The sequence below is a fragment of the Antedon mediterranea genome, chromosome 6 (genome assembly GCF_964355755.1).
Source record: "Antedon mediterranea chromosome 6, ecAntMedi1.1, whole genome shotgun sequence".
In the NCBI taxonomy this organism is placed as follows: domain Eukaryota; kingdom Metazoa; phylum Echinodermata; class Crinoidea; order Comatulida; family Antedonidae; genus Antedon; species Antedon mediterranea.
The window spans coordinates 9,020,900-9,045,135 of record NC_092675.1 but is presented as its reverse complement, the minus strand read 5'-3'; the positions used below and the strand labels follow the sequence as shown (position 1 = coordinate 9,045,135).

General features: G+C 33.5%; 1 protein-coding gene across 3 annotated transcripts; it reads left to right on the top strand.

Moving 5' to 3' along the window:
- The first annotated feature begins 206 nt into the window (after nucleotides 1-206).
- On the top strand, nucleotides 207-23,057 carry LOC140052401 (furin-1-like). Of its 3 annotated transcripts, none has more exons than XM_072098009.1 (14): nucleotides 207-375; nucleotides 1,007-1,170; nucleotides 2,236-2,340; nucleotides 2,540-2,641; nucleotides 4,495-4,620; nucleotides 11,543-11,619; nucleotides 12,230-12,318; nucleotides 14,442-14,614; nucleotides 14,761-14,973; nucleotides 15,260-15,360; nucleotides 16,542-16,645; nucleotides 19,131-19,248; nucleotides 19,599-19,909; nucleotides 21,579-23,057. In XM_072098009.1, the coding sequence occupies exons 2-14, from the start codon at nucleotides 1,018-1,020 to the stop codon at nucleotides 22,154-22,156; spliced, it is 2,250 nt and encodes a 749-aa protein (XP_071954110.1). In that variant the 5' UTR covers nucleotides 207-375; nucleotides 1,007-1,017; the 3' UTR covers nucleotides 22,157-23,057. The 3 variants fall into 3 exon arrangements, with proteins under 3 accessions (XP_071954110.1, XP_071954109.1, XP_071954112.1); XM_072098008.1 differs by lacking the exon at nucleotides 11,543-11,619 and adding an exon at nucleotides 10,482-10,558; XM_072098011.1 differs by lacking the exons at nucleotides 11,543-11,619; nucleotides 21,579-23,057 and adding exons at nucleotides 10,482-10,558; nucleotides 20,100-20,685.
- The last annotated feature ends 1,179 nt before the right edge of the window (nucleotides 23,058-24,236 follow it).

Sequence of the window (24,236 nt, the reverse complement as noted above, 5' to 3'; positions counted from 1 at the left end):
CCACAATGCCTTTCGAAATTGTTACGCGCTTCGGACGAACAGGAGATTCTTGTGTTATAAGTTCTTTGCTATAATTCACTTCCCAGAGCTATGAGCATGCGCAATAGCGTGTCGGATTCCCTAACGGTGGGCAGTTGAGTTCCGGTGCCGGAATCCTAACCACGGCGTTAATAATACACCTCTCCTCTCTCTCCTCGATCCTCTCCCCGGCCTCTCTCTCAGTAAAAAAGTGGCTGGCTTGTGACAAACAAGCGTATTTTGGGGCGTATGCTGATTACTCTACATATATTCTTTGATTACCGCAAAGAGATATATATTCTTTGATTGCCGTGTCACTGGGCCTAAGGCCTAGGGCCTAGTGTTTTTATTTAAAAGGTTTTATACTCTATTACTATCAAATTATTTGCTAGGATGACTGAGACTGTAAGAGTAGGTAGGCCTAGGCCTAACTACTTCCGTCTTGCTTGGATAGGCCTAGGCTAGGCCTAGCCTAGAATAGAAGGCCTAGCAGCCTACTAGCTTAAATAGGACTAGGCTAGGCCTAGGTATAGGTCTAGGTGGCCTATAGTAGAGGGCCCAGGCCTGTCTAGCTAGCTTAGTAGTAGTAGGCTTTGACTTTCTTTGTAGCAATAATGAATGAACCTTGACAGACTATTATTAAACTCTCAAACAAAAGTAATATAATATAATAAAGATAAAAAAATAAAAAACATGACAAAGTTTATTAAACAATTTTAAATGTTTGGATGGTGCATCCGTCCATGTAGCCTACTCTACTAGCCTATCTAGCCTAGGCCTAGTACTTCACACAGTAGTGCCTAGCTAGGCCTAGGCCTAAAAAGGTTTCTAAACGTATAGCAAAATCAATTTCATGAACTGGTGCATTTGTATTGTATGTACAGTAGCCCTACGACGGTCTACTTAGAAGAAAAAACAGAATCATCAGAAAATCTAAAACATTTTGTTTTCATTTAATTGATAATTGTAAGTGTTTTAACATTAACAGATAAACTTAAGATGGACTACCTTTTTCTTGAACTACTTTTACTACTTGAAATTTGCATTTGTGGATCAGAATTTTATCTAAATGAATACGCTGTTCTTATACATGGAGGTGATGAAGTAGCCAATACTGTTGCTGAAAGACATGGTTTTATAAATCAAGGAGAGGTAAGTACTGTATAAATAATATTAATTAAGTATTTACTTTTCATTGTTGAGGCTCTAAATATTGAATCTTACCCATTGGCAGTCAGAAGATTAGAGGGGACCTAATGCCCCTTTCCCACATTCACAAATTTGACTGAATGAACACGAATTAAAAATATTCAAATTTGTAATGAAATTAGTAGTACACATGTTTGTGGTGGATTGTCATCGGGAAGCACCACCATTTTTTTGGAATGTTAAAAAAACGTGTACTGGTTCGTAGCACAGAAAGCATTCGTACAGTAGTCAGACGCAGCGGCATCATATTAGTGTCAGGGTTTTTGTGACGTCTTCTGAAAAAAGGTACAGTATAGTATGGTAAATCAGAACTAACAAAAAAAAAAACATCCTTAAATCTAAGCAAATGTTGAGTAAGCTGAAATACAGTTACCCTTGTCCTCAAAACAATGGTAAATAAAAATTGTTGTAAAGCAATTGGGAAATGGAAACCACAACCCCCAGCTCCTTAACCACATCACTAACATTACACCAACTAGCCATAGACAGGCACCCAGAAACATTTGGTTAGACGAGCTACAGTAGGTACCAATGTCTGTGTATAGAGGGTTACCTCAAGTAATTGAAAATAGGAGTCTGCTGGGAACCTCCAGCTGCGTATAGACCGGAGGACCCCGAAAGGTGCTTAAAAAAACGGTACCAGATAGACGAGAGAGATACAGTACCACCCAACTTCACCACCATTGGATGTCCATTGACGTCCTCATACCAAATTCACAAATGACAGACATCCCCCCCCCCCCCCACGGAGGGCCTACAAATGGAGATAACTACTGTATATGTATGAGATAGCATAGAATGTAATTACTGTATGTGTTTGAATACTGTGAAAATGTACGCAAGTATTTTTAACCGTTCAAAACCTGATTGAATATCTGTTCTACACATTTAAGTGTGGGGCAAAACTTTGTATGAAAACACAGTGATGTCAATATCATTTACCATATCCTTAGCAACCAGAAGCTTTAATAAGATACCATATTTCTTTAAGTTTTTTTTTTTTTTCAGATTATTGAGAGTCATTTCAAATTCATTGACAGTCGGCCACGTGAACGTAGATCACCACAGAGAAGCAACGATCATCATGTGACAAAATTAACTCAAGACCCTCAGGTAATACTACCCATATTCAGTAGTTTTTACAATAACCAACATGTTTTACCTATTTGTCAGTCCTGTCAACCCACTGTACATACAAGTTACTGTATTGCATCCTGAAAAGTTGAAAGGTTCTAAATAGTGTGTACAGTATTTTTGTCTTATGATCATTATACAGTGTCTACAGTTGTTGTTATTGTGGTGTATCTTCCAGGTAAAATGGATAGAGCAACAACAGGTGTTAATTCGCAAGAAACGAGATCATTCAACAGAGCCTGCATTCAATGACCCAAAGTGGCCTAAGCTGTGGTACTTAGTAAGTAATATCATCATTATTAGCTATTCAATTATAAAATAATAATGTGATGATCTCCTTGTTTACAATAGAAACAAACACAACTACTTGACAACAATAACATATCATAATAATATTGAACTCCTTCAGTCACTAGTGTGGGAACACTTGACTTGACGAAGATTTTCGTGTTTCGCGTTTTTTTACGAAATCCGGAAGATAGGTTAATTATTGGTACATACTATAAATATGGACACTATATTCGGTCTGACCGTCAATATTTCACTATTTGAGGTAACTAATCGGGTTACGACTGTCAAAATGGTACCTGTCGAAATAACATACACCGCGCATCACAGTAGCGCGTAGAGCGATGGCTTGGCGCATTGTGTATCGGTCGCGCGCTAGCTATGCCGCCGAAGCATTACAAAGGTTTTTGTGGAGTGGCATGTTTGTTTGTTATCTGAATAAAAAATAATGGAGTTATTTTCAATATATAGTCTTTAATTTTATTATTGTATGTATACCCTAATTGTTTTGGTGTTTTACTGTGAGTGACCGAGTTTCACGCAACAAACTTGTTTAGAAATGATTTCATCAGTTTACTAGTTAGGCTATTAGTACTAGGCTAGCCTACCTAGGCCTAGTCGTAAAACGGTTCCGGACCAATTTTAGGCCTGGTTAACTAGGCCTGGTGTCTGTACTATGTGGATTTTGGCAAAACATTGATGTAAGATTTATGATTTATAAAATGTAATACATTTTTCGATAGTGATAACTTGTTTTTATAGGCCTATCGGTGCCGTGTAAGTAACTTTGTCTTTGTTGATCTCACCCGGGCAATATTTTCATATTGGGATGTCTTGCACAAAATCGCGAATATCTCGACTTTCTTGCGCAAAATTACGAAAAACTAAAAAAGTGGGTTACTTTTATTTTACTATTATGATTTACATATTGCGATTTGAAAATCGTTCTTGGTACCATTGTAAAGCTAAAATCTTAATGATTATTTTAGTCTAAATTACATATAAATCAGATCACATACATAGTTTCAATCAGCTTGAATAAAAACATCGAATTGGGCTAAAAACGCTGGCGGTGGCAGTTTCTAACTGGAAACAGTGTTAAGTGTGAGCAAATATACTACACGTTTTAGTAGTAAATTTATGTTGATCATCATACATACAAACATGCAATCCTTTCTCATCTTTTCTAAATGGTGCATTAATTTATACTCAACAGTAATGCATTGTTCTAAATCCTAACAGCTGATGAACTTTAAATGTTGTAAGCATATTCAATAACTGTGGAACTAAATGAGTTTGATAAAGTTACAGTATTGTTTGTTTAGTGAGGGTTTATGTCAATTCATATGTAACATTTCTTTTAAAGATGTATTTTTTTTTTTAATATACCATTTTAATGTCACATAATAGTTATTGAATTCGACCAAAAATTGGATTGAAAAAAAATGTATTTACCTGAAAAAATGGAATTTAAAGCAAAAAATGGTCAAATTGGCTGCCAGTCAATGGATTTTTGGGTGAATTTAACCATTTATCATGTTATTTTATAAGTGAAAACATTATTTTTTTCTACGGAAGTGAATCACTTTATTAAAACTACAAAATAACCTATTCAAAATCTGATTTAATTAATCTTCATTTTTCATGTTTTGGGGGACAATACATCTTTAAATATTGTGAAGCAGCTTTCATCTGATTGCAGACGACATGATTCTGCATTTTGCAAATTGTAGGAAATGTGGAAGGCCTTGTCACAGACTAAATGTTCACTAATACACACAATTATCTGGCAAAAACATTCTACTTTGTATTTAGTTCATATTTGTTGTTTTATTATTTTGTCAGCATCGGAACGGCCTAGATATGAATGTTGTACAGGCTTGGAACAAAGGTTACACTGGCAGTGGTGTTGTGGTCACTATCCTAGATGATGGTATAGAACGTGTACATCCTGACTTGCAAAGTAATTATGTAAGTATTATTTATATCAAATAAAAAGTTATGTTTCATAAATGTTTTTTTTATATATGGCACAATATATTATATTATTATATATTACAAATTTGAGTTGGACCTTGTTATTAGTTCGTGGGATAATAGATTTAGAATTGCAAAATGCATTATCTGCGATATTCCTGCACAACACATTTGTATATAGGCATGGAGGAAATCCTGCATGGTATATGGACTGTATACAGATCCGTAATTTGTAGGCCTACAGTAGATATATTCAATGTGTGTGTTAGTGGACAAATTCAGTTAATTTCCTTAAAATGGACCTGAAATGGATTTTCAATTTTTTTCATTTTAGAATGATGTTTTGGGGGCTATTAGGTGTTGCTAGAATGTATATTGTTACAAAATATAAATTGGCCCTTTTGGGGAAAGCCCCATTTGAAAATCAAAAAAATTCGCGGGTGACATCACTTTGCGAATATATTCCTATCCCTCCAATGGACAATTTGCAGTTTTTTGGCTATAACTCTTGAAATCTATGGAGTATTTTCTAAAAAATGCTTGTACATTTGCAGAAACGTATTTAGAATTTTGTTAGATAAAATGATTACCATATAAACGGTTATTCAGCGAGTAAATGACGCTTTAAAATCTTAAAATCAAAAGTTTTTTTCTGGCAATACCGAAGTTGGCCTGGCAACGTTGTCCGGGATACAGCTCTGTGCGCAATGATGCGTATCCATATTTTCCGTTCGTGTATTTTGTATATCGTTCGTATTTTATACTGCTAAAATGTGTTAGTTTCTTTAGTTTTTAGTTTAGCAGAATTAAATTAGTAATATGAGATGATAATTTATTTGTCACGAATCAGGCGGTTCGAAAACGAATTTTATTCATATTTTACTTTGGCTTGACAATGAGCACAGCAAGTTGTTGATATCGCTTTGGTCCTTGGATGCACATGAAACGGAGCCTCGCCGCATGATGTGGGTGGTTGATTGACTCCGCGCGCTGGATTGGGGGCCTAGTTAGGCGGCCTAGTAAAGGTTTGGGAGTTAGGCCTTCTAAATTCGGGTTTTAGAACAAACGAAGTACATTTTAGGGACCTATATTTCAACAACATTAGATATTGAATAAATTAGTATTAGTGTCAACGCTTCGCGTATCTTTCCAGGCCGTCGATCATTCACTCTGACTATCGGGCGGCATACACGCTCTCGATATTATCGTGTGTATATGTGACGTCGTGAATATAGAGGCTTCCGATGGCCGTTGAAATAGAATATTGCAATGGCGTGAGTAATTTTCGCTAATTTACCATGGTATCTTAAAATTTCGTTTTTACTCAAAATACTATACATTTTGTTTTTATTTGTATGGGTTTGTGTTAATTTGATACATTTAAATAACATGTGTGAATTTAAAAAAAAACAGTTTAAACCATTTTGGTTTTACATAAATTACAAACCAAATTTATTACATAATATAATGTATGATAAAATGGGATTGTCTTCTCACAATATCTCGTTAACAGTCTAGCCCTGTATATAAGGTATACATATTTCGAACTAGCTTTCATGGTTTGAAATATATCACATCTGCTTTATTTTTATGTCCCTCTAGACAATAATGATTGTAATCAGAAAAATATCATGTTATTACATCGTCATCTGTAGACAGTTTTTTATGAGTCTCAAAAGAAAAATGGTTTAAAATTTTACCTAAATCCTGAGATACTAAATTCTTGTGGCAATAATATTACATTTATTCTATATTCAAGTGATCAGTAGGCTTCTTGGTCTCTCCACTTCATATCTCCATAGCCACTCACCCCTCCGATATTTGACACACCCTATATTTTTTGTATTTACATTCCTGTTGTACTGTACACAACTCTCCAAAACCCTTGGCTGGCCAAATGTGTTTTTAAGAATGGATTTGAATAGTAAGAAAGAATTTGTAGTGGAAATTGACACATAAAAATCGAAGAATTTAGGTACTGTACACTATAGTAGTAGTAGCTTATTATGTAAAATTTATGGAACCTTACTAGTCCACAAAATCTTCACATTTTTAATCCAAAATTGACCTTTTCATTATTGTTTTTTTCTATTAATTTTTAATGATAATAAAATATTATTAACAATTGAATGATTGTATTAGTAATTTACATAATTTTATTTGCAATACAAATTGAATTATTTAACTACTGTACTTTAATATATTACTTCACCTGCAGCTGGTAACTTTCTCATTCTTAAGCATTACAAAGGCTTACAGTATATCATTTAATATATAAACAATTTAAGTGGTTTGCATAATGAATAGAATGTTGTTATCATAGCCATTTAACAAATAATTTGAATGAATTAACTTAGTTTATTATCATATATATCTTTTATACAAAATACTGCCAGTGATCACAGGCAATTTAATTTACCATGTTTTGATGTTTACTAGTAGTCTAAATTTTTCAATTTGAATTGTTCTACTTCTAGTTACAATATGTTTTGTAAATTATACAGAAATAAAATTTAAATGCCAATATTTGTTTAACTTTAGATGTTATGATATTAATATATTCATTTATTAATTCATAATTACTGTATTTCAATCTTTAAAGATATATTGTCACCCCAGAAAAATATTTTTTATACATTTTTTTAATGTCACACAATAATCATTCACTATACCAACATTTTTGATTGTTTTTTTTCCTTCATCATGTTTTTGGTGAATATTACGTCTTTAATATTTTCATCAAATTAAATACAAATCTTACAAAAATTTTACATTGATCACTACTACTGTACTACTGTACATCTTAGTAAAAACATGTACAATACATACACAAGCCATAAAACGCATGTCAATAAAGATTTTTGACAATACCACATAATACTGTATCATCAGCATGCTTACAAAACAAGAGTTGTGATGTCTTTCCTTTCCAATTTTAGATATACTTTTGCTTAATTTGGTTTGTGAACAGGCTTTGATAATTTTTGCAATGGTTCTTTACTCTTTGTACTTTATTATTAATGTTCTGTACTCAATTGTATGTGACTGCTACAGTACAGTATTGTTTTAGTGAAACTCATAAATAAGATATGTACGTGTGTGTAGTACAAGTACAGTGGCATTAATTAGTTGAAACGACTAGTATTTGTACGTAAAATATATTTATTATTTTTGTACTTTGCATCATAAATATGTCATTATAATCCATAATGTTTGTATTATTTTTGCAGTACAGTGTAAAGTTCCTGTTTCCTTTGAAATATTTTATTATTTGTATTCAAGATTTTGCTTTGTTTCAATGTTTGTTATATAATTATTTATGGGAAATAGCTGTTAAATATTGGTCATTCAATCTCAGTTCACCCAACAAATGCCAACATTTTAAATTAACTGTTTTCAAAAAATGGCGCAGCCACCAAATTCTGTAGCTATATTACTGGATATACATTTCACCAACAACCAAAAATAAAATCAAAAAAGTTGGGAGGGGGGGGGGGATTTCTTTTTTCTTCCAATGATAATTGCAGAAAAATAAAACACAATCTATATTTAGATTCCTTAAGATCTTCTTTTTACAAAAATATCTTGGTTTTCAATATCAGACCAGTATTTCCCAAAATACAGCTATTTTGCGAAAAATTTAAATCATGATATCTAGAAACCGCTAGTCCGATGAAGTTGAACAATTTTGACTTTGATAAATTATCCATACACCAAATTTCACCAAAATTGAAGGAGGTAGGATTGAACTCATTGGGTGATCTGAGATGGAATGAAAAGATCAATTCTGGTAACAGAAATGAATGATCGCAATGAAAGGTATATTGTCCTCCAAAAATTAACAAACTAATCCTGAATATTAACCATTAACTAGTGTTAAGTGTAGTCCTGCAGGGATAGCCAGTAATATTTATTTGTTCTATCCAGCGTAGTCATTGCTGAAGGAAAATTTTTCTAATTTTTATTTAATGTATTTTGTTTCTTCCAAATGGACAGTTTAAATTGTTAATATCATAAGGTTTGATATTCAAAACTGCAGGCCTCGAATTTGGGGATTTTAGGGGCAAGGCCATTTGGCCTCAGGTTTTCATTGATTTTAGGGGCACCAAGGCCAAATGGGAGGGCACCAAGGCCATTTGTTTTAAATCGAAGGGGCACCAAGGCCAAAATTAAAAAACATTGTAATAACTAGGCCAAAATTAAAAAATAGCTTGTTTCCGGTTGAGGGTGGAATTTAAAAAAAAAAAAAAAAAAAATTCTACGCGCAAAATGTTTTGGGATTTCCCCCCATTCATCAGATTGCGTAGTAGTAGTAGGACTGTCTACAATACATCTTTTTGTATTTCATATAAATATTACGTGTATTTACGATCCATATAAATAATAAATAGGTACGATGTTCAGCGTTTATAGTTTACCGTCCTGTGTTGAATGTTTCGTTTAGTTTCAAATAATTCGATAAAAAGGCACGTGAAGCCAACCAAGGAACAACAGCAAGCCTCAGCCTAGCAGCCGACGGAGAAAACATGATACAAAAACAATTTGTTTGTAGGCCTTACCTACAACTATTCATACACAGAGTGTTAACCACGGTAAAATCAAGCCAATGACATTATGTAGTAGAATATAAATTATAGTTATTTTCCGAGTTTCAATTTCTGAAGCTTTTTTGTTAGTATAATCCATATTTATAAGAGTTCAAAACACAAAAAACGGACACCGACCCCTTTCTCTCTCTCTGTTTAGCCGGCCTTCTGCACGTGTATTGTGGACTATACCATTTCCTTGAGTTCGGTAAAACCGCGTTTGGTAATTTAGTGTACGACGTTGTTAAACAAGATTTTTCGATGATCTGTCTGCTGGATTATTGAGGTGGGTGCGATAAAATATAAATATGATATACAGTACTTCCAACGATCTTCGGGTTGAGGTGCAGGTTTAACTTTGGTGCTAAAAGTAAACACCCCTAATTTTACACGTATAATGGACTACACCATGCAGGAACGCACATGGTATTTTCTTTTCAGAGGGTGCGTGTACGTCAAAAGGAATTGTTTTTCCAACGATCCGATCCTTCGCGTACGACGTACGGACGTCGTGTGTGAAATTTCTTATCAGAGGGTGCGTGTGCGTCAAATAGAATTGTTTTCCCAATGAATTGAATTGCGTGTGTTCGACCGGATCGGCGGCGGGAGGATAGGCTAGGCTAGCTAGGAGTGCGTGTAATCGAAGGCGGCTAGCTCGATTATTGAGGTGGGGTGGTGCGACTTTAATACTTTCAGTAACCTCCGATCGAGGAACGTTATTAGCTTGATTATTAAAAGTGTACACCCCTGTATTTTAATGTACTATCTATATCATGATTTACCACGCACGGCGGCCGGGATGATATTGTTTTGGTTACAAAATGTTCGATGTTTTGTTTACTGTTTCAGTGTTTGTGTATTAATAAATGCGTTTAGGGAAATCCCCTTGCAACGAAGACAGGCGATAGTTTTGCGTCTCGTCCGAGTCGTGTAAACAAATCTTCTTGACATTATTTTCTATCTAATTCAGTTGTTTTTATTGTGGTAAAACTCGGGAAGGGCACTCGCGGCCAACGCAAAAAAAGGGCAGGCCAGTAGTGGCCGTGGGTGCTATTCATTTTCGAGGGCATTGAGGCCAACTGGGAGGGCACCGACGGCACTGGCCGCGGTGGCCGCGGTAAAATTCGAGGCCTGATAAACTGTTGCTGGCCGAGCTTTTGCATAATTTATGCGCTCATTATGATACTTTGTTATTTTCAGGGGACAATACATCTTAAAAAGTTTGCATGTTTTATTTGGATGTTTATTTGTGTTCTATTATGTGTATAGGACCCAGTAGCAAGCAAAGATGTTAATGATGGTGATTTGGACCCAACCCCTCGCTACAATCCATCCAATGAAAACAGGTCGGACATCATTCAACACTTTTCAATTTCATACACTTTTTTATTTGGGTTTCTTTATTAACGTTTTATAACATTAATTCAATATAAAGATAAGGTAATAATATACTGTACAACGTAATTGGTTATCAAAGCACTAACAGTAACATTACAGCACACAGCACAATAAAGTATAATTTCAAATTTCAGCAGATTATTAACTAAAAACAGTAATTTATGAAAACAAGAATAATGTCTTTGTAATCATTTGTAATCATTTGCTTTCATTAGCTTCACTACTGATGTCATTAAACAAATCTTGAGGTGTTTAGAATACTTGGATCTCACATATACACTACTTAATATGTTTTCTAGATTCAATTTTTTTAGTTGCAGATGTTTCTATATATGAATTTACGTAATAAGGGCAAAATTTGTACTTCTAAAATTTTTACTCTATGGTATATAAAGTTGGTTCATACTTTCGGTACTGATTTTATCATCCTAATAAAACAGTAATAAAAAAGATACTAATTTTATATATCCCTTTCAGTGAAACATACAAAAGGGAGCACTGAGGAGAGACAAGAGCTGTCCACGACAAATCTCGAAAATGAGAATGTCTCCAACAATTTGCTATTATCTATTTAATAAAAGATTTAATATACGTTGTGTATTGCTTGGTGATGAATGGAACATTCCAATCTTTCTTCCAAGTGTCAATTCAATTAAAAAATAATGCTAGGCCATTAGTTTTCATATTATGAAGATTAAGATATCTGAGATACAAGTTTTTTAGACACCCACAGCACAGTTCTATGGTATGATCATGGACCTATATGTATGTATAGGTCATGATGTACAAGATCTTACACATGCAAAATAGGGAACTCACAAAGGTGTGCCTCTATGCACTTTTTATATAGCTAGATAGGCTAAGGTCTTGGGATAAACTTCATGATGGGTATTTATTTCATTCTTTCCTTTAAATTTGCACACATTTCAAAGGATCCAAAAGCAAGTACGGATTTGAATGATGGTGATAATTTTCCAGATCCACGAAAAACAAAAAATGATCTAAACAGGTTGGCATGAATGTATTCTTTCTTGCACTCATCTGGATAAATCAGTTGCTTTTATTTATATTATGTATTTGTCGTAATAGGGAGCTTTTGCATCAGGACGGTTAACAAAGGGGACGGTAATTAACAGAGCATGCATGCTTCATGGGCGTGTTTGAAAAGTTTCTGCATTTGTCAGACTAATTCTTGTTAGCATGACATTTAATCAAAATTTTTAAAGAGGCATACAAGCATCCTTATTTTGTTTATGAATCAAGAAGAAACAAAGAGAATTCGTAGTCTACATATACTATATAATATACATAAAATATGATGTTTTAGTTCATTGGATCATTCATCGGGCCGAACATTAAATCGATCAAAGACAGTCCGACAAGAATGGAAAGGAGTATATTGGGCTTATACGCATGCACAGATTAATAATATCGTCTACTGTCCCATTGCGAAAGCTCACTAATATTACTATAATATGTAACCACCTTATGATGTATATTTACATTTGAATAAAATAGGATTATTAAATTATTCAGAATTAATAATCTATAATTTGCCCATAACTCTTTAAAATAAATTTGGATTTTCAATTATTACCTTTTCATAATTTTATTTGTAGGCATGGTACACGATGTGCTGGTGAGGTGGCTGCCATTGCAAATAATGGTTTGTGTAGTGTAGGGGCTGCATATAATGCAGCAATAGGAGGTGAGGTCTAAATACAGCTACAGTATATTCATTTTTCATGGTAACACAGTGATCTTCAAATCATATTTATATGGATATGTCCCAACATTAATTGGATTTGTTTGTTTTATTTGTTTACCACAAATTAAATACAAGTAAGAATGTTAAATGAAATATACTATAAAGATAAAAATATATAATATATATAAATATAGTAAAGGGATAATTTAAAACAAGCACGAATGTGCAATACTCGGGGTACAGCGAAAGAAGCTGTAATGACGTCATAAGACCGGATGTAACGTAACATACACATCAATAACCGCGCTACCAAAAACGGCTATACGGTACCATCTTCGAGACGTGATATGGCTGCATCCGGTATGAAATTAAAAAATCCGGCTCTATAGCTTTGAGGACATGTCTCTGTAGTATATTCATGCTAAATCCGAGCTCAATACTACAACGAAAGGGAGGAGTATTTACCGATTACACAAAATAAATATTTAAAAAAATAATAAAAATAAGATATACTGTGTATAATTATCATATTGCGTAAAGGACGCCTTGAAACTTTCATCCGTCGGGTAAAATGATTGGTCTGGAACTGCCTTCCTTTACCGATGTGCACCTAGAACACCTCCAGAAAGATTTCGAACGCATTGAGTCGGATGCCTCTCATCCTCTCCACAAAGTAATCATAGACCAACTTAATCCAAGTGGTAGATTGAGGCTCCTCAGTGTGAAAACAAATCGATTTGCTAAATCCTTTATTCCCTCCGGTATCATCTAGTACAACAGGAAGTCAAGAAGATAATTTTATCTTGTAATTTTTTAGATGTTTTTTATAAGAATGGTTTTATGCTATATTTGTTTTTATTGTGTGTTCTTTGTTATTATGATGAGCAATGAATTTCCTTTTTGAGGATCAATAAAAGTTATCTTATCTTATCTTATACACTACTTTTCACCATAAAGTTAAAAAAAAAAGGTTTCGCCCGGGCTCGAACCAGGTACCTTCTGCGTGTTTTTAAGTAAACGTGATAACCTTCTGCGTGTTAAGCAGACTTGACAATCACTACACTACGAAACCCACTTACACTAAAAATGTGGGTTACAGAATGTTTTTTAATGCATTTAAATTACAAATAAATATGGTAATAAGCACAAAGAAAAATAAACATGTGTAAAAGTGATAATTACCGATTACACAAAATAAGTATTTAAAAAAATAATAAAAATAAGATATACTGTGTATAATTATCATATTGCGTATACAGTACTTTTCACCATAAAGTTTAAAAAAAAAAGGTTTCGTCCGGGCTCGAACCAGGTACCTTCTGCGTGTTAAGCAAACGTGATAACCACTACGCCAAGAAGCCGCATATAACCATATAACTACATAACGCTGTGGTGTGTGTCACACATTGTGGCTTCTTAATTAAACAAATTAATTAACAAAAAATTAAAAATCCGGCTCTATAGCTTTGAGAACATGTCCCTGTAGTATATTCATGCCAAATCCCAGCTCAATACTACAACTAATAATGGAGGAGTAGTACTTTAAAAATCGCACTTTTTACTCAATAGTGTCCAGATGGTGGAGGAGAAAATGAGTAAGTCCTAGACTCGGGTACCCCGAGTAAAAATAGACAATTGATTATCTAGATAAATTAATTAAAGAGTAATTGAGGTATTTTACTGTATAAATGCGTGCACACAACATCGCATATCACTGTGTCGTGTCAGTCCACCGTATAATTTTACATTTAGTAATTGCGATCGTGACTAACGCATGCCTGCTATCGGTCATCCTTCATCGCGGTGATTGACCACGAAAAAATGAATTGTAATTCATCAATGATATTAGGCTTTTTTTATATGGATGGTGTTTATTAACCTAAAAAATGAATACTCACGTAACTGTTTTAATTAATTTGAATGCATTTTCCTCTCAATAGTGATAAAAAATGATCATGCATATACTTCTGCTAAATGTGTGACAAATATGTGGTCACGCATGTGTTTCGTCAAAATGCGTGATTCATTAAAAATCACTTTGAAATGCTGGACCGTGTTGGTAACTATGTTAATAATACTAATTTTCTGGCCTGTTTAAATGTATGTGTATCCTATTTGGTCAGGTGTTCGTATGCTAGATGGTGATGTGACAGATCTAGTCGAAGCAAAATCTTTAAGCCACGCTCCTCAGCATGTTGATATTTATAGCTCAAGTTGGGGACCAGATGACGATGGCAAAACTGTTGATGGCCCAGGACCACTTGCAAAGAAAGCCTTTGAAGATGGTATTAAAAAGGTACATTTTTTGTTGGATGCAGGCTGTCCCCTAATTTCTGTTTTTTTCATACTAATAAAGGCAAAATAAAAATAATTTACCAAACATGCAAAAATCTATTCATTCACCTCCTTATTTTTTTTTCTGAAAAAAACCCTACATTTTAGGGAAGAAATGGCCTTGGTTCAATCTTTGTATGGGCATCCGGTAATGGTGGGCGTTTTCAAGATAGTTGTAACTGCGATGGTTATACGAACACAGTGCACACTCTATCAATAAGCAGCGTGTCTGAATCAGGACAAGTGCCTTGGTATTCAGAAAGATGTGCATCCACACTAGCAACAACCTATAGTAGTGGAAGCGGTGCAGAAAGAGAAGTAGTATGTATCTACACTGATTTTATTTTGTAAATGCAAATACTTTAATAGTTATTGTGGATACAGTCATTGCCCATTATGTTCTTCAGTGTTGCAATCAGTTGTAACGTTCCTTAATAATTATTGTATGTACTATTCATACATTCTACTACCTGGCCTATCATTTTTGTTTATTTCTTATTCATAATTTAAAAGTTTTCAGCATATTATTTACCTTCAATGCCTTCTCCTTTATGATTTTGAAAATGTTGACTGTTGAACTCTAAATAGGTTTTCAACTTGATTACAGATTACAACAGATTTGAATAAGAAATGCACAGAGCAGCACAGTGGAACATCAGCCTCTGCGCCTCTGGCGGCAGCTATTTGTGCTCTGGCATTAGAAGCAAAGTAAGTGATCTACAAATCATTAGGTGTGACAAACTAGGACCTACCTGCACCAAATCTGCTGTGTTGAGGCTAGGAATAGAGTGAGAATGCATGGCTCAACTTCCCTGCATACGCACAATAGACACGTTTCGCGCTCGCGACAAATCAGAAATAGTGGGTATAGATTTGTAAACAAACCAAACACCTCTCGCCTAGTGCGTGTTGAAGCATAGCAAAATGGCGACTGCCGAGTGCTTTTGTTGCAAAGTGCATCATAAATGTTGCATATGTTGGATAAATCGTGAATTTAACTACACAAAATCACTGAATAATATTCCTGTTTTTAATTTTCAAACACTTGCTGAGTGGTTTGCGTCGGCTCCGAAGGATAGTGGCGCAAAATCTTGGAAATTTTCAAGGAAAGGTACGTCCACGATGTGCTCGAGGCTCTCCGCCCGCCCGGTGGCGTTGCCTGATGCGGTACTTCGTCTACTAGGCCTAGGAGGCTTGGGTGTCTGTTTAAGCGCCGAAGAACATCACATAATACATGGAAAATGCAATAGGAGCATGAAGAAGAATGAAAGATAATAATTAATATATTTACGCAACATTTGTAAATAAAATCAACAGTTAACATGTATTAAATGCACTGTAATATATATGTGTCAAACCAAAAATGACAATACATAAATAAAGTCGATGATTCCGAACCAAATGCCCAAATAATTCTACAGTGAATATAAAACATAAGTTTAGAAAATAAATAACATCCTTACCATGCCATTCCATCAAAAGGCTAGTTTTGACGATTGCTTTTTAAGATGATCATCTCTCAGTTCTCCCATGCTTTAACATACCTCTCGCTGTGTTTGTTTACCATTGTATACCCACTAAAAGGTCAAACTGACCGTGACCTCGCGAGCGCGAAACGTGTCTATTAGCATGACCTAACTTGTTTCTATAGGTATAGTCACAAATTGAAAGCTTTCTATTATTTACAACTAAACATGCATGATTGTTTCTCATTAGGCCTAGAAAAGGCATAAGCATGTACAGCCTAATATCTCTTAAAAATTCTCGCCATTCAGTATTTCCTACAACCACACAATAGACTTTGTGAACAAATGTTTTTCCTGGCTGTGCCTATTTGTAATTCTCGTTGTGTCCACTACAAGGGTTTTTGCACATTATTTACTTTTTAGCTCTAAACTGACATGGAGAGATCTACAGCATATCATTGTAATGACATCACAAGCTGAAGGCTTGATTGAAAATGACTGGACTACAAATGGGGCAGGGTATCAAGGTACGTAGAATAACAAATTATAATAGTTTCATTATCCTATTCAATTTTAATACCTAGTCATTTTTACACCGTGTTTCATAACTTATATTTTTTGTGCAATTATGTGTGTGTATATTGTATATCTATTTATTATTGTACTAATAATTGTCAATCTTCAAGAAGAATTTCTGTTGTTATTTTATGATGATGATGATGGACAAATAAAGTCAGTATTCAGTATTCAGTATTATAAATTAAGTAATTGGTGATGACGGACCACATCAACATTTGAAATAATTACAACACAACCAATACTCATGAACCTTAAAGATGAACTAAACAACAATAATCTATTCATGTTCTGGGAATTGTTTACTACTAGCTCTTAAATACCACTTTCTCTTCGATGACCTTGAAATCCATCTCAATTGACCCATGATGAATACAAATTATCAAGTAATATTTTCGACAAACATTGTAAAATATTTCTGACCATGGCATGGAACAAACGAAATGATATATATAATTTCTTAGTTTTTAATCTTTCTCAGTTTACAAACTTTTTGTAATTTGTTCTTACAGTATGTCTAATTTTTTTTGTTGTTGTATATATATAAGTGTGTGTGTATTTTTTTCACTGTAAACTTGTTGCACATCTCATTGAGACTGTGCCTCTGATTTAAACAATAGGGTTGGTGAAATTCAGTCCAAAATATGCAGAATTTTTTCCAAAATACGTCAAGTTGAGGGCGCTATACTAATCCAAAATACGCGAGTCTTTCCAAAATACGTCGACTTGAGGGCGCTATTCATTTTTCAAAATACGCGAATTGTCCAAAATACGTCGAGTTGAGGGCGCTAGTCATTTTCCAAAATACGCGATTTGTCCAAAATACGTCAATTTGGAACCTCTTGTAATTTTCCAAAATACGTCAACTTGAGAGCGCTATTCATTTTCCAAAATACGCAATTTAAATAACTCCTTTACTTCTTCTAACCAATTAATTATTGATATTATTTTAATCACAATACCATATGCTTTTTATTATTATATATTAATTATTATATGAAATAATTATTATGTTAGATTTATGATTAGGTAACTTATTAGACCATAGTACTGTACATTAAATTGAAAGCGATGTTTGTCTGTCGAGCTCGGGAAAAATATCGATTTTGTAGATCACCAAATATATAACACATACCTATGACTATACTTAAATACTATATACGTACATGCTGGTTTTGTAGCCGGTTTATGCCGCATTTAAACTAGCTATGTCTGGCAATGCAATCGTACATCGTTCAGACATTATTAATGTATATTATAGGCACTGTCTATTGACTGATGTTGGCACATATTTGTTTTTATTCAGTAATAAATGATTACATTGAAAAATAATAATTGGCTACTCTATGACATTTTATTTACAAAAAATGCTGCCTTCTAACACTTTCATTTATAACTAAAATGTACTTGTTTGTTTTATTCCAAGAAACTTTTTTTTAATACATTAAACTGTAATTTTACCTAACACTCTCAATATGATACATTTGGAAAGGCTCTCGTATTTTGGAAAAAAGTTTGCCGCCCTCAAGTTGACGTATTTTGGAAAATTACTAGCGGTCACAAATTGCAAATTGACGTATTTTGGACAAATCGCGTATTTTGGACAAATCGCGTATTTTGGAAATAAATAGCGCCCTCAATTTGACGTATTTTGGACAATTCATGTATTTGGGATAATTTATAGCGCCCTCAACTTGACGTATTTTGGACAATTCGCGTATTTTGGAAAATGAATAGCGCCCTCAAGTCGACGTATTTTGGAAAGACTCGCGTATTTTGGATTAGTATAGCACCCTCAACTTGACGTATTTTGGAAAAAATTCTGCGTATTTTGGACTGATGTTCACCAACCCGACTCGATTTAAAAGAGATACAATAAAAGTTCAGTTCACTCAGAGAATTATTTTATTTCCACTGTTGTTTGGTACTTCATATTTGTTTATCCTTTAAATTAAAAACTGCTGCTGTAAACAAAGTGAATACACCTGAAGTGTGTCCTTTCCATTTGATTGGTTGCGCATCAAGTGCTGTTTGGTATTAGTTCTATCTAATGGAAAAGTGATATCTAATGGTGATAATAGTTCTAATGCGCATTCAGCTTTTACAAATTTTTGTGCAATCAAACAAAAATCTCAAGCCGATTGTGATTATCCTAGTGGCAACAATCTTATAGTACCACTTATTCAAATTTGTCGAGACCAATAGGCATTAATAATGACCAAAAAAGTACTTAAATTATAAGTAATGGTAGAAACTAAAGAAGTGGAATTGTGAAAACAAAATTAACCTAGTTGTTTCAGTTAATCTAGTATTGGCCTAGTCCTCCCCATTTCATAATTTCTCTTATTCATACTGTAAATACATATGTTTATTTTTATGAATAAATAATAATGAAAGCACCTGTATGCATATTTTATATACCATATTCTGATTTAGTGAGTCATGCCTATGGTTTTGGGTTGATGAATGCTGGGGCAATGGTAACTATGGCTGAACAATGGAACATCGTTCCTGAGCAACATGTATGCACAGATGCAGTGCTAACAAATTCAAGGTAGCAATATCTTAATATATATGTGTTAATACATTAACATTTTCAATAAGCAGCTTTTTAATTATAGTTACATTGTCAGATGGTTTATTTATTAAAAAGCAGGTAGCATTTAAAAACTAGGTGAAATAGAATTATAGTCTAAATTTAAACAGCAAGTAATAAGAGGCCTGTTTAACGCTATAAAACATCAACCTACTAGAATTACAATGAAAATGATAAAATTGGCTGTTTGGTCTATAACAAGAAGTATCCCATCCGAACCTACATATAAATCTCGGGTTTTTTTTATAGAGTATCGGATCTTGATTTAATTATTTTTATTTAATTGGATGCATGTGGATTTTTTTCAGAACAATTCCGTCGACAGGGTCATTACTTATACATTATAATACTACAGCTTGTGCAAATGCAGACAATTCAATTATTTACTTGGAACATGTACAAGCTAGAATATCTCTCAATTTCAATCACCGAGGAGATCTTGTTATTTTCTTAACCTCTCCTATGGGAACAAAATCAAATATTTTAACAAAACGAAATAAAGACTATTCGAATAAAGGATTTAATAACTGGGACTTTATGACAACACATAACTGGGGAGAGGATCCACGTGGAATCTGGACATTAGAGGTTAAGAATGTTGGAGATAAAGCTAATTCAGGTGAGTGTAAGAAGTCTTTTACATTGCTGCTATGTGCTTACTACTCACTGCCAATTTGACTAACATGATTGTGCTGGATGCCTGACCGTACATATATTGCCACGTCAAATATATCTTAACCATGAATGTATTTGATGGAAATCGGTGTTTTTGTTAGCCAGCTTTGTTGTTTTCCTTATCTTATCACTAGGTTCTCTTCTGGAATATTCTTTGATTCTGTATGGAACCCAACTGGACCCACTTCTGGCTAGAGTCGGCAACCGAAATTGTGATAAGAATACTTTGGTTGTGTTGCCGTATAATGAAACTCATTTGTTTAATAAATGCTTGAGCAACGATGGATATGTGCCTCAGAGTTTTCTTTGCCGTACAGCGCATTTCTTAATTTTGTATTTCTTTGTCAAAGTTTTTGTTTCATAGAAGTAAAAAGTCAAAAACAGGATTGAATATATAGCAGATTTGTTTTTGAAAGGTGGGGGTATTTTGAAGGAATTACTCAATAGTTATATTTGCATAACTATAACTAAGTTGTAATCATTCTGATCTTAATTATTTGATAAGGGTCAACTTTTTATAAAATTAATTTAAAGATTATTAATTAATACTTAATATGTAGTGAATTTTTCCCAATCTAACCCACATTAAGTAAAGTATATAATAAATATTTTAAATATGTGTTCCTGGTGCAGTACTAAATAAAAATAATTGTAGGTGTTTGTTTCTTTACGTTGCAGTAAGAGTGTTAGGAAAATTTTGTATGCATATTGAAAATAAATATTTTTGTACAAGCAAGTTTTGAACCAATTATTTTATTATAAATCTGACCCCAAAAAAAATACATACACACACATATTTGTTGGCCTACTTTGGATTATTACACTACGAGGTTGGTTTTTATTTTTATGTATTTGTTTACGGATCGTAGTCATCAGATTGTGGTCATACTTTCAAAAAGTTTGTTCAATTAATTGTGTATAATATGGAAATATGAATGATTGATTTAATCTTGAAATGTAGCAGATAAAATCTGTGAATTTTCTATTTAATGATTTCTAAAAATTGATGCGGAGGAGGATTGATGGAATATGGAAACTAATTTGTGAGAATAGTCTTGGTAGTATTAAGTTATCAATTGAGTATTGTTGTGGTGCATTTCCACCTGACATACAATATGTCTACAAATTTAAGATATAATAATATTATAATATGTAAATAATGTATACAGTTATTCATTTTTATAGAGTACCCAGATGGTTTTTCACAATGAAATTACATGATTTTCATTGTCCATGCAGCCACTATGGTGTCTATGGCTACGCTACTTATCTTGAAAATGCAGGGCCATGTTTTTTTAAAATTAATGAACAATTTGACTTACAGTAACCATCCCTGCCACCTCAGCCTGTAATGCACTATATAGTATGTAATGCCCTAGTGCTATAATCATACTTTGTTGGTCTGTGACTATAACAGTAATTTGGTTATTGCAATGGTGATTCATTTCTAATAATGTTTGGTAAAAGAAAATATTTGGTTTGTGATGATACATATAAATATTTCTTTAAGGCTTTTTGCAACATTCAGTAACAATAAAGTAACTGTAATACTAATATTTGAATGTATATTGCTATCAATACATTTATATGCATATTTGTTTTTCTCTTTATAGGTAAACTGACACAATTTTTACTTGTATTCTATGGTACTACATCTCATCCTCTTGAGGACCACATAGGTCCAAGAGAGTGTGCCAACGGTTACTATCTATTGGTGAAACCTACAGTGAATGGAACTCTTAGGAACAGTTGTATCCCCTGTCATCATTCATGTCAGAGTTGCTTTGGAATTGAGAGTACTGATTGCATAGAATGCAATGCATACTACAATAAACGAGACACCTATTGTGTCTATGTTTTCTTATCAATCAATACCCACCAGGTAATGCAGATCATTATTGGTTCTGTATTTGTGATTATAATGTTGATAGCATTTGTTTGGTATGGTTCTTGTATCAAGGATTTCATATGTAAAAAGAAAGTTGTCAATGTGGATGTACAAATGCAAAGTAGCAAACTACTAGATGACGAATGGGAAAGTGGAATGGATATACACGATGTGGTATATGAAGATCATACAAGCAGCGAAGTTCAGGATGAAGAATTGCGAGGTGAACTGCCACCGGATAATGTGCTATCTGAAGATCATCATACCTCTGCCACACAGACTAGCAAACTTATTGAAGATTAATAGAAATATGCATTACTGGACATAGTGGATCATGGTCATATTAATGACATACTTGCAGTAAATTTGATAAATAAAGAGAAATAGATTGGACATAGCTAATCATGTGATGACGAAGGTAATGCTTCTGGACAGTTAAACAATACTTTGTGAAATACACATTTTACTTTTACAAAAGTTTGAATATTATGGACACCAAGCAAATAATATAAAAAAAAACTGTTAGTTCATAGTACAGTAGTTTGTATAACCGTATATTTTCTAAGATAATACATATTGTATACTAGTTACTTTTGAATATTTTAAAATAATTATTAGGCGATGTATATGTTTTCAGTAAAATATGTCTTTCATTTAGTAAATAGCACATAAGTATTTTGAATATAAATAATGTATATTTCAGAAATTCAGGTGGCTGGTTTTGTTGTCACCCACTTGTATATAAATGCACTCATCTTTAAAGATATGGATCATGCATTAATTTTATTTTTTATCCAATAATTGTTGATCTATTAGTTTCCACAATATTTCATAATTGTTCACCTTTTATTTTGTTTGTTACAAATAAGCATTTTCTTTCATCAGTTGAGTTAAAATTACAATAGCTAGTAAAAATCACTATCTATTGTATGCAAAATAGAGAGGCATTTAACAATAATTATTTTTTTATTTTTATTTTATTTCTTCAAAACCAACAGCAACGAAAGTTGCCACTTAAAGGTATGAAACATAAAACAGATACAATAAATACTCTATATGAAGCAAACTTAAATGAATAAGTCAATAGTAAAAAAAAGCCTATTGAGCACGATTATTTAAAAAAAGAATACAATGAGTCTTGAATGAAGAAAAACTATTGAAGAAAATATCAACATTTATGACAAGTAAACTGTGTGGCAAAACATTTTATCAGATGACTTCAGATGTTTTTTATTTTATTTATCAGATATACAATCTAGCTAAAAAGACACAGCCCAAAGTGATATACATTTTTTTTTAAATGGTCACATGATAAAGATTTCAAAATATGAGCCATTCTAAAAAAAGATAAACAGTTAACATATTTAATAACAGTCCAAAAGCACTAAATAGGTTTAAACCTTTTTTTCCCGGTCGGGAAGCTCGGCTCTTTGAGTAATTTAGAGGTCGTTTCAATAAATAAATATTCCACCCGGAAAAATACAATTATTTTGGGTTACGTACACTTTTTAGGCACTGGTCCTGATGATGCGTCACGAGTTATATTTACGCAAAATCTATTCTTCTTAGGTAGGCCAGGGAGTTGAAAAACTCCCTGGGTAGGCCTACTGTATTTTCTGAAATTACATGTGATACGTCATGCGTGTCATAGATGTCTTACTTTCCATTTAATTTCAACAATTTTTTATGATTTTGTTGAAACTAAAAAATATGGGGGGGGGGGGGGTGGAGGGGGAGGGGATTCCTCCTCCGTCTCCCCCAGGATCTACGCCTGTGATGTGAATCCTCCTTTGGAAGTTTTCCGCAATTCAAGATGGTACTTAAAATAGTCGCCATTTCCTGTTTTCCTCATAACTTTCCGAGTAGGTAACACCAATATAGATAATTTTAATGTATATATTATGTTTTAAGACATGAGGAATCCAATGAAACACACACACACACACACACGATCCACTTGAGTCTTCTCAAAATCCAAAGTGGCTGGCATTTTCTGTTTTTGCAAGTAGGTTATTTAGTAGGCCTACAGTCATATGTAAGGAAAACTAGCTCGATATTTGTTCCATTGGCCAACTTTGTTATTCTTGAGTTGCTGAATTGAAAAAAGTAAAGTGGCATTTTTTCGACCACCCCTTCAGCCGCCATTTTGAATTTCATTTCCACAGTAATCACTTGTCATCCATGGTATCATCGGAAAGGGAATGTAATACTCCTTTTATTCCATTACACCCATATCAATAAACGCATAGGCACATGGTTATTGCGCAATAAAACAAGTCACGTTACCAAACACTTTTTTCAGAGAAAATATTCTCAATAACATTACATTCTTCTAATACATATTTGACACAAATTGGTATTTTAAATACGATATCATTGAGGT

Coding starts and splice junctions, on each gene's coding strand:
- LOC140052401 (XM_072098009.1), top strand. CDS start 1,018: ATGGACTACCTTTTTCTTGAACTACTTTTACTACTTGAAATTTGCATT. Junction 15,361..16,541: donor GCTCTGGCATTAGAAGCAAA/GTAAGTGATCTA, acceptor TTTACTTTTTAG/CTCTAAACTGACATGGAGAG. Junction 16,646..19,130: donor AAATGGGGCAGGGTATCAAG/GTACGTAGAATA, acceptor ATTCTGATTTAG/TGAGTCATGCCTATGGTTTT.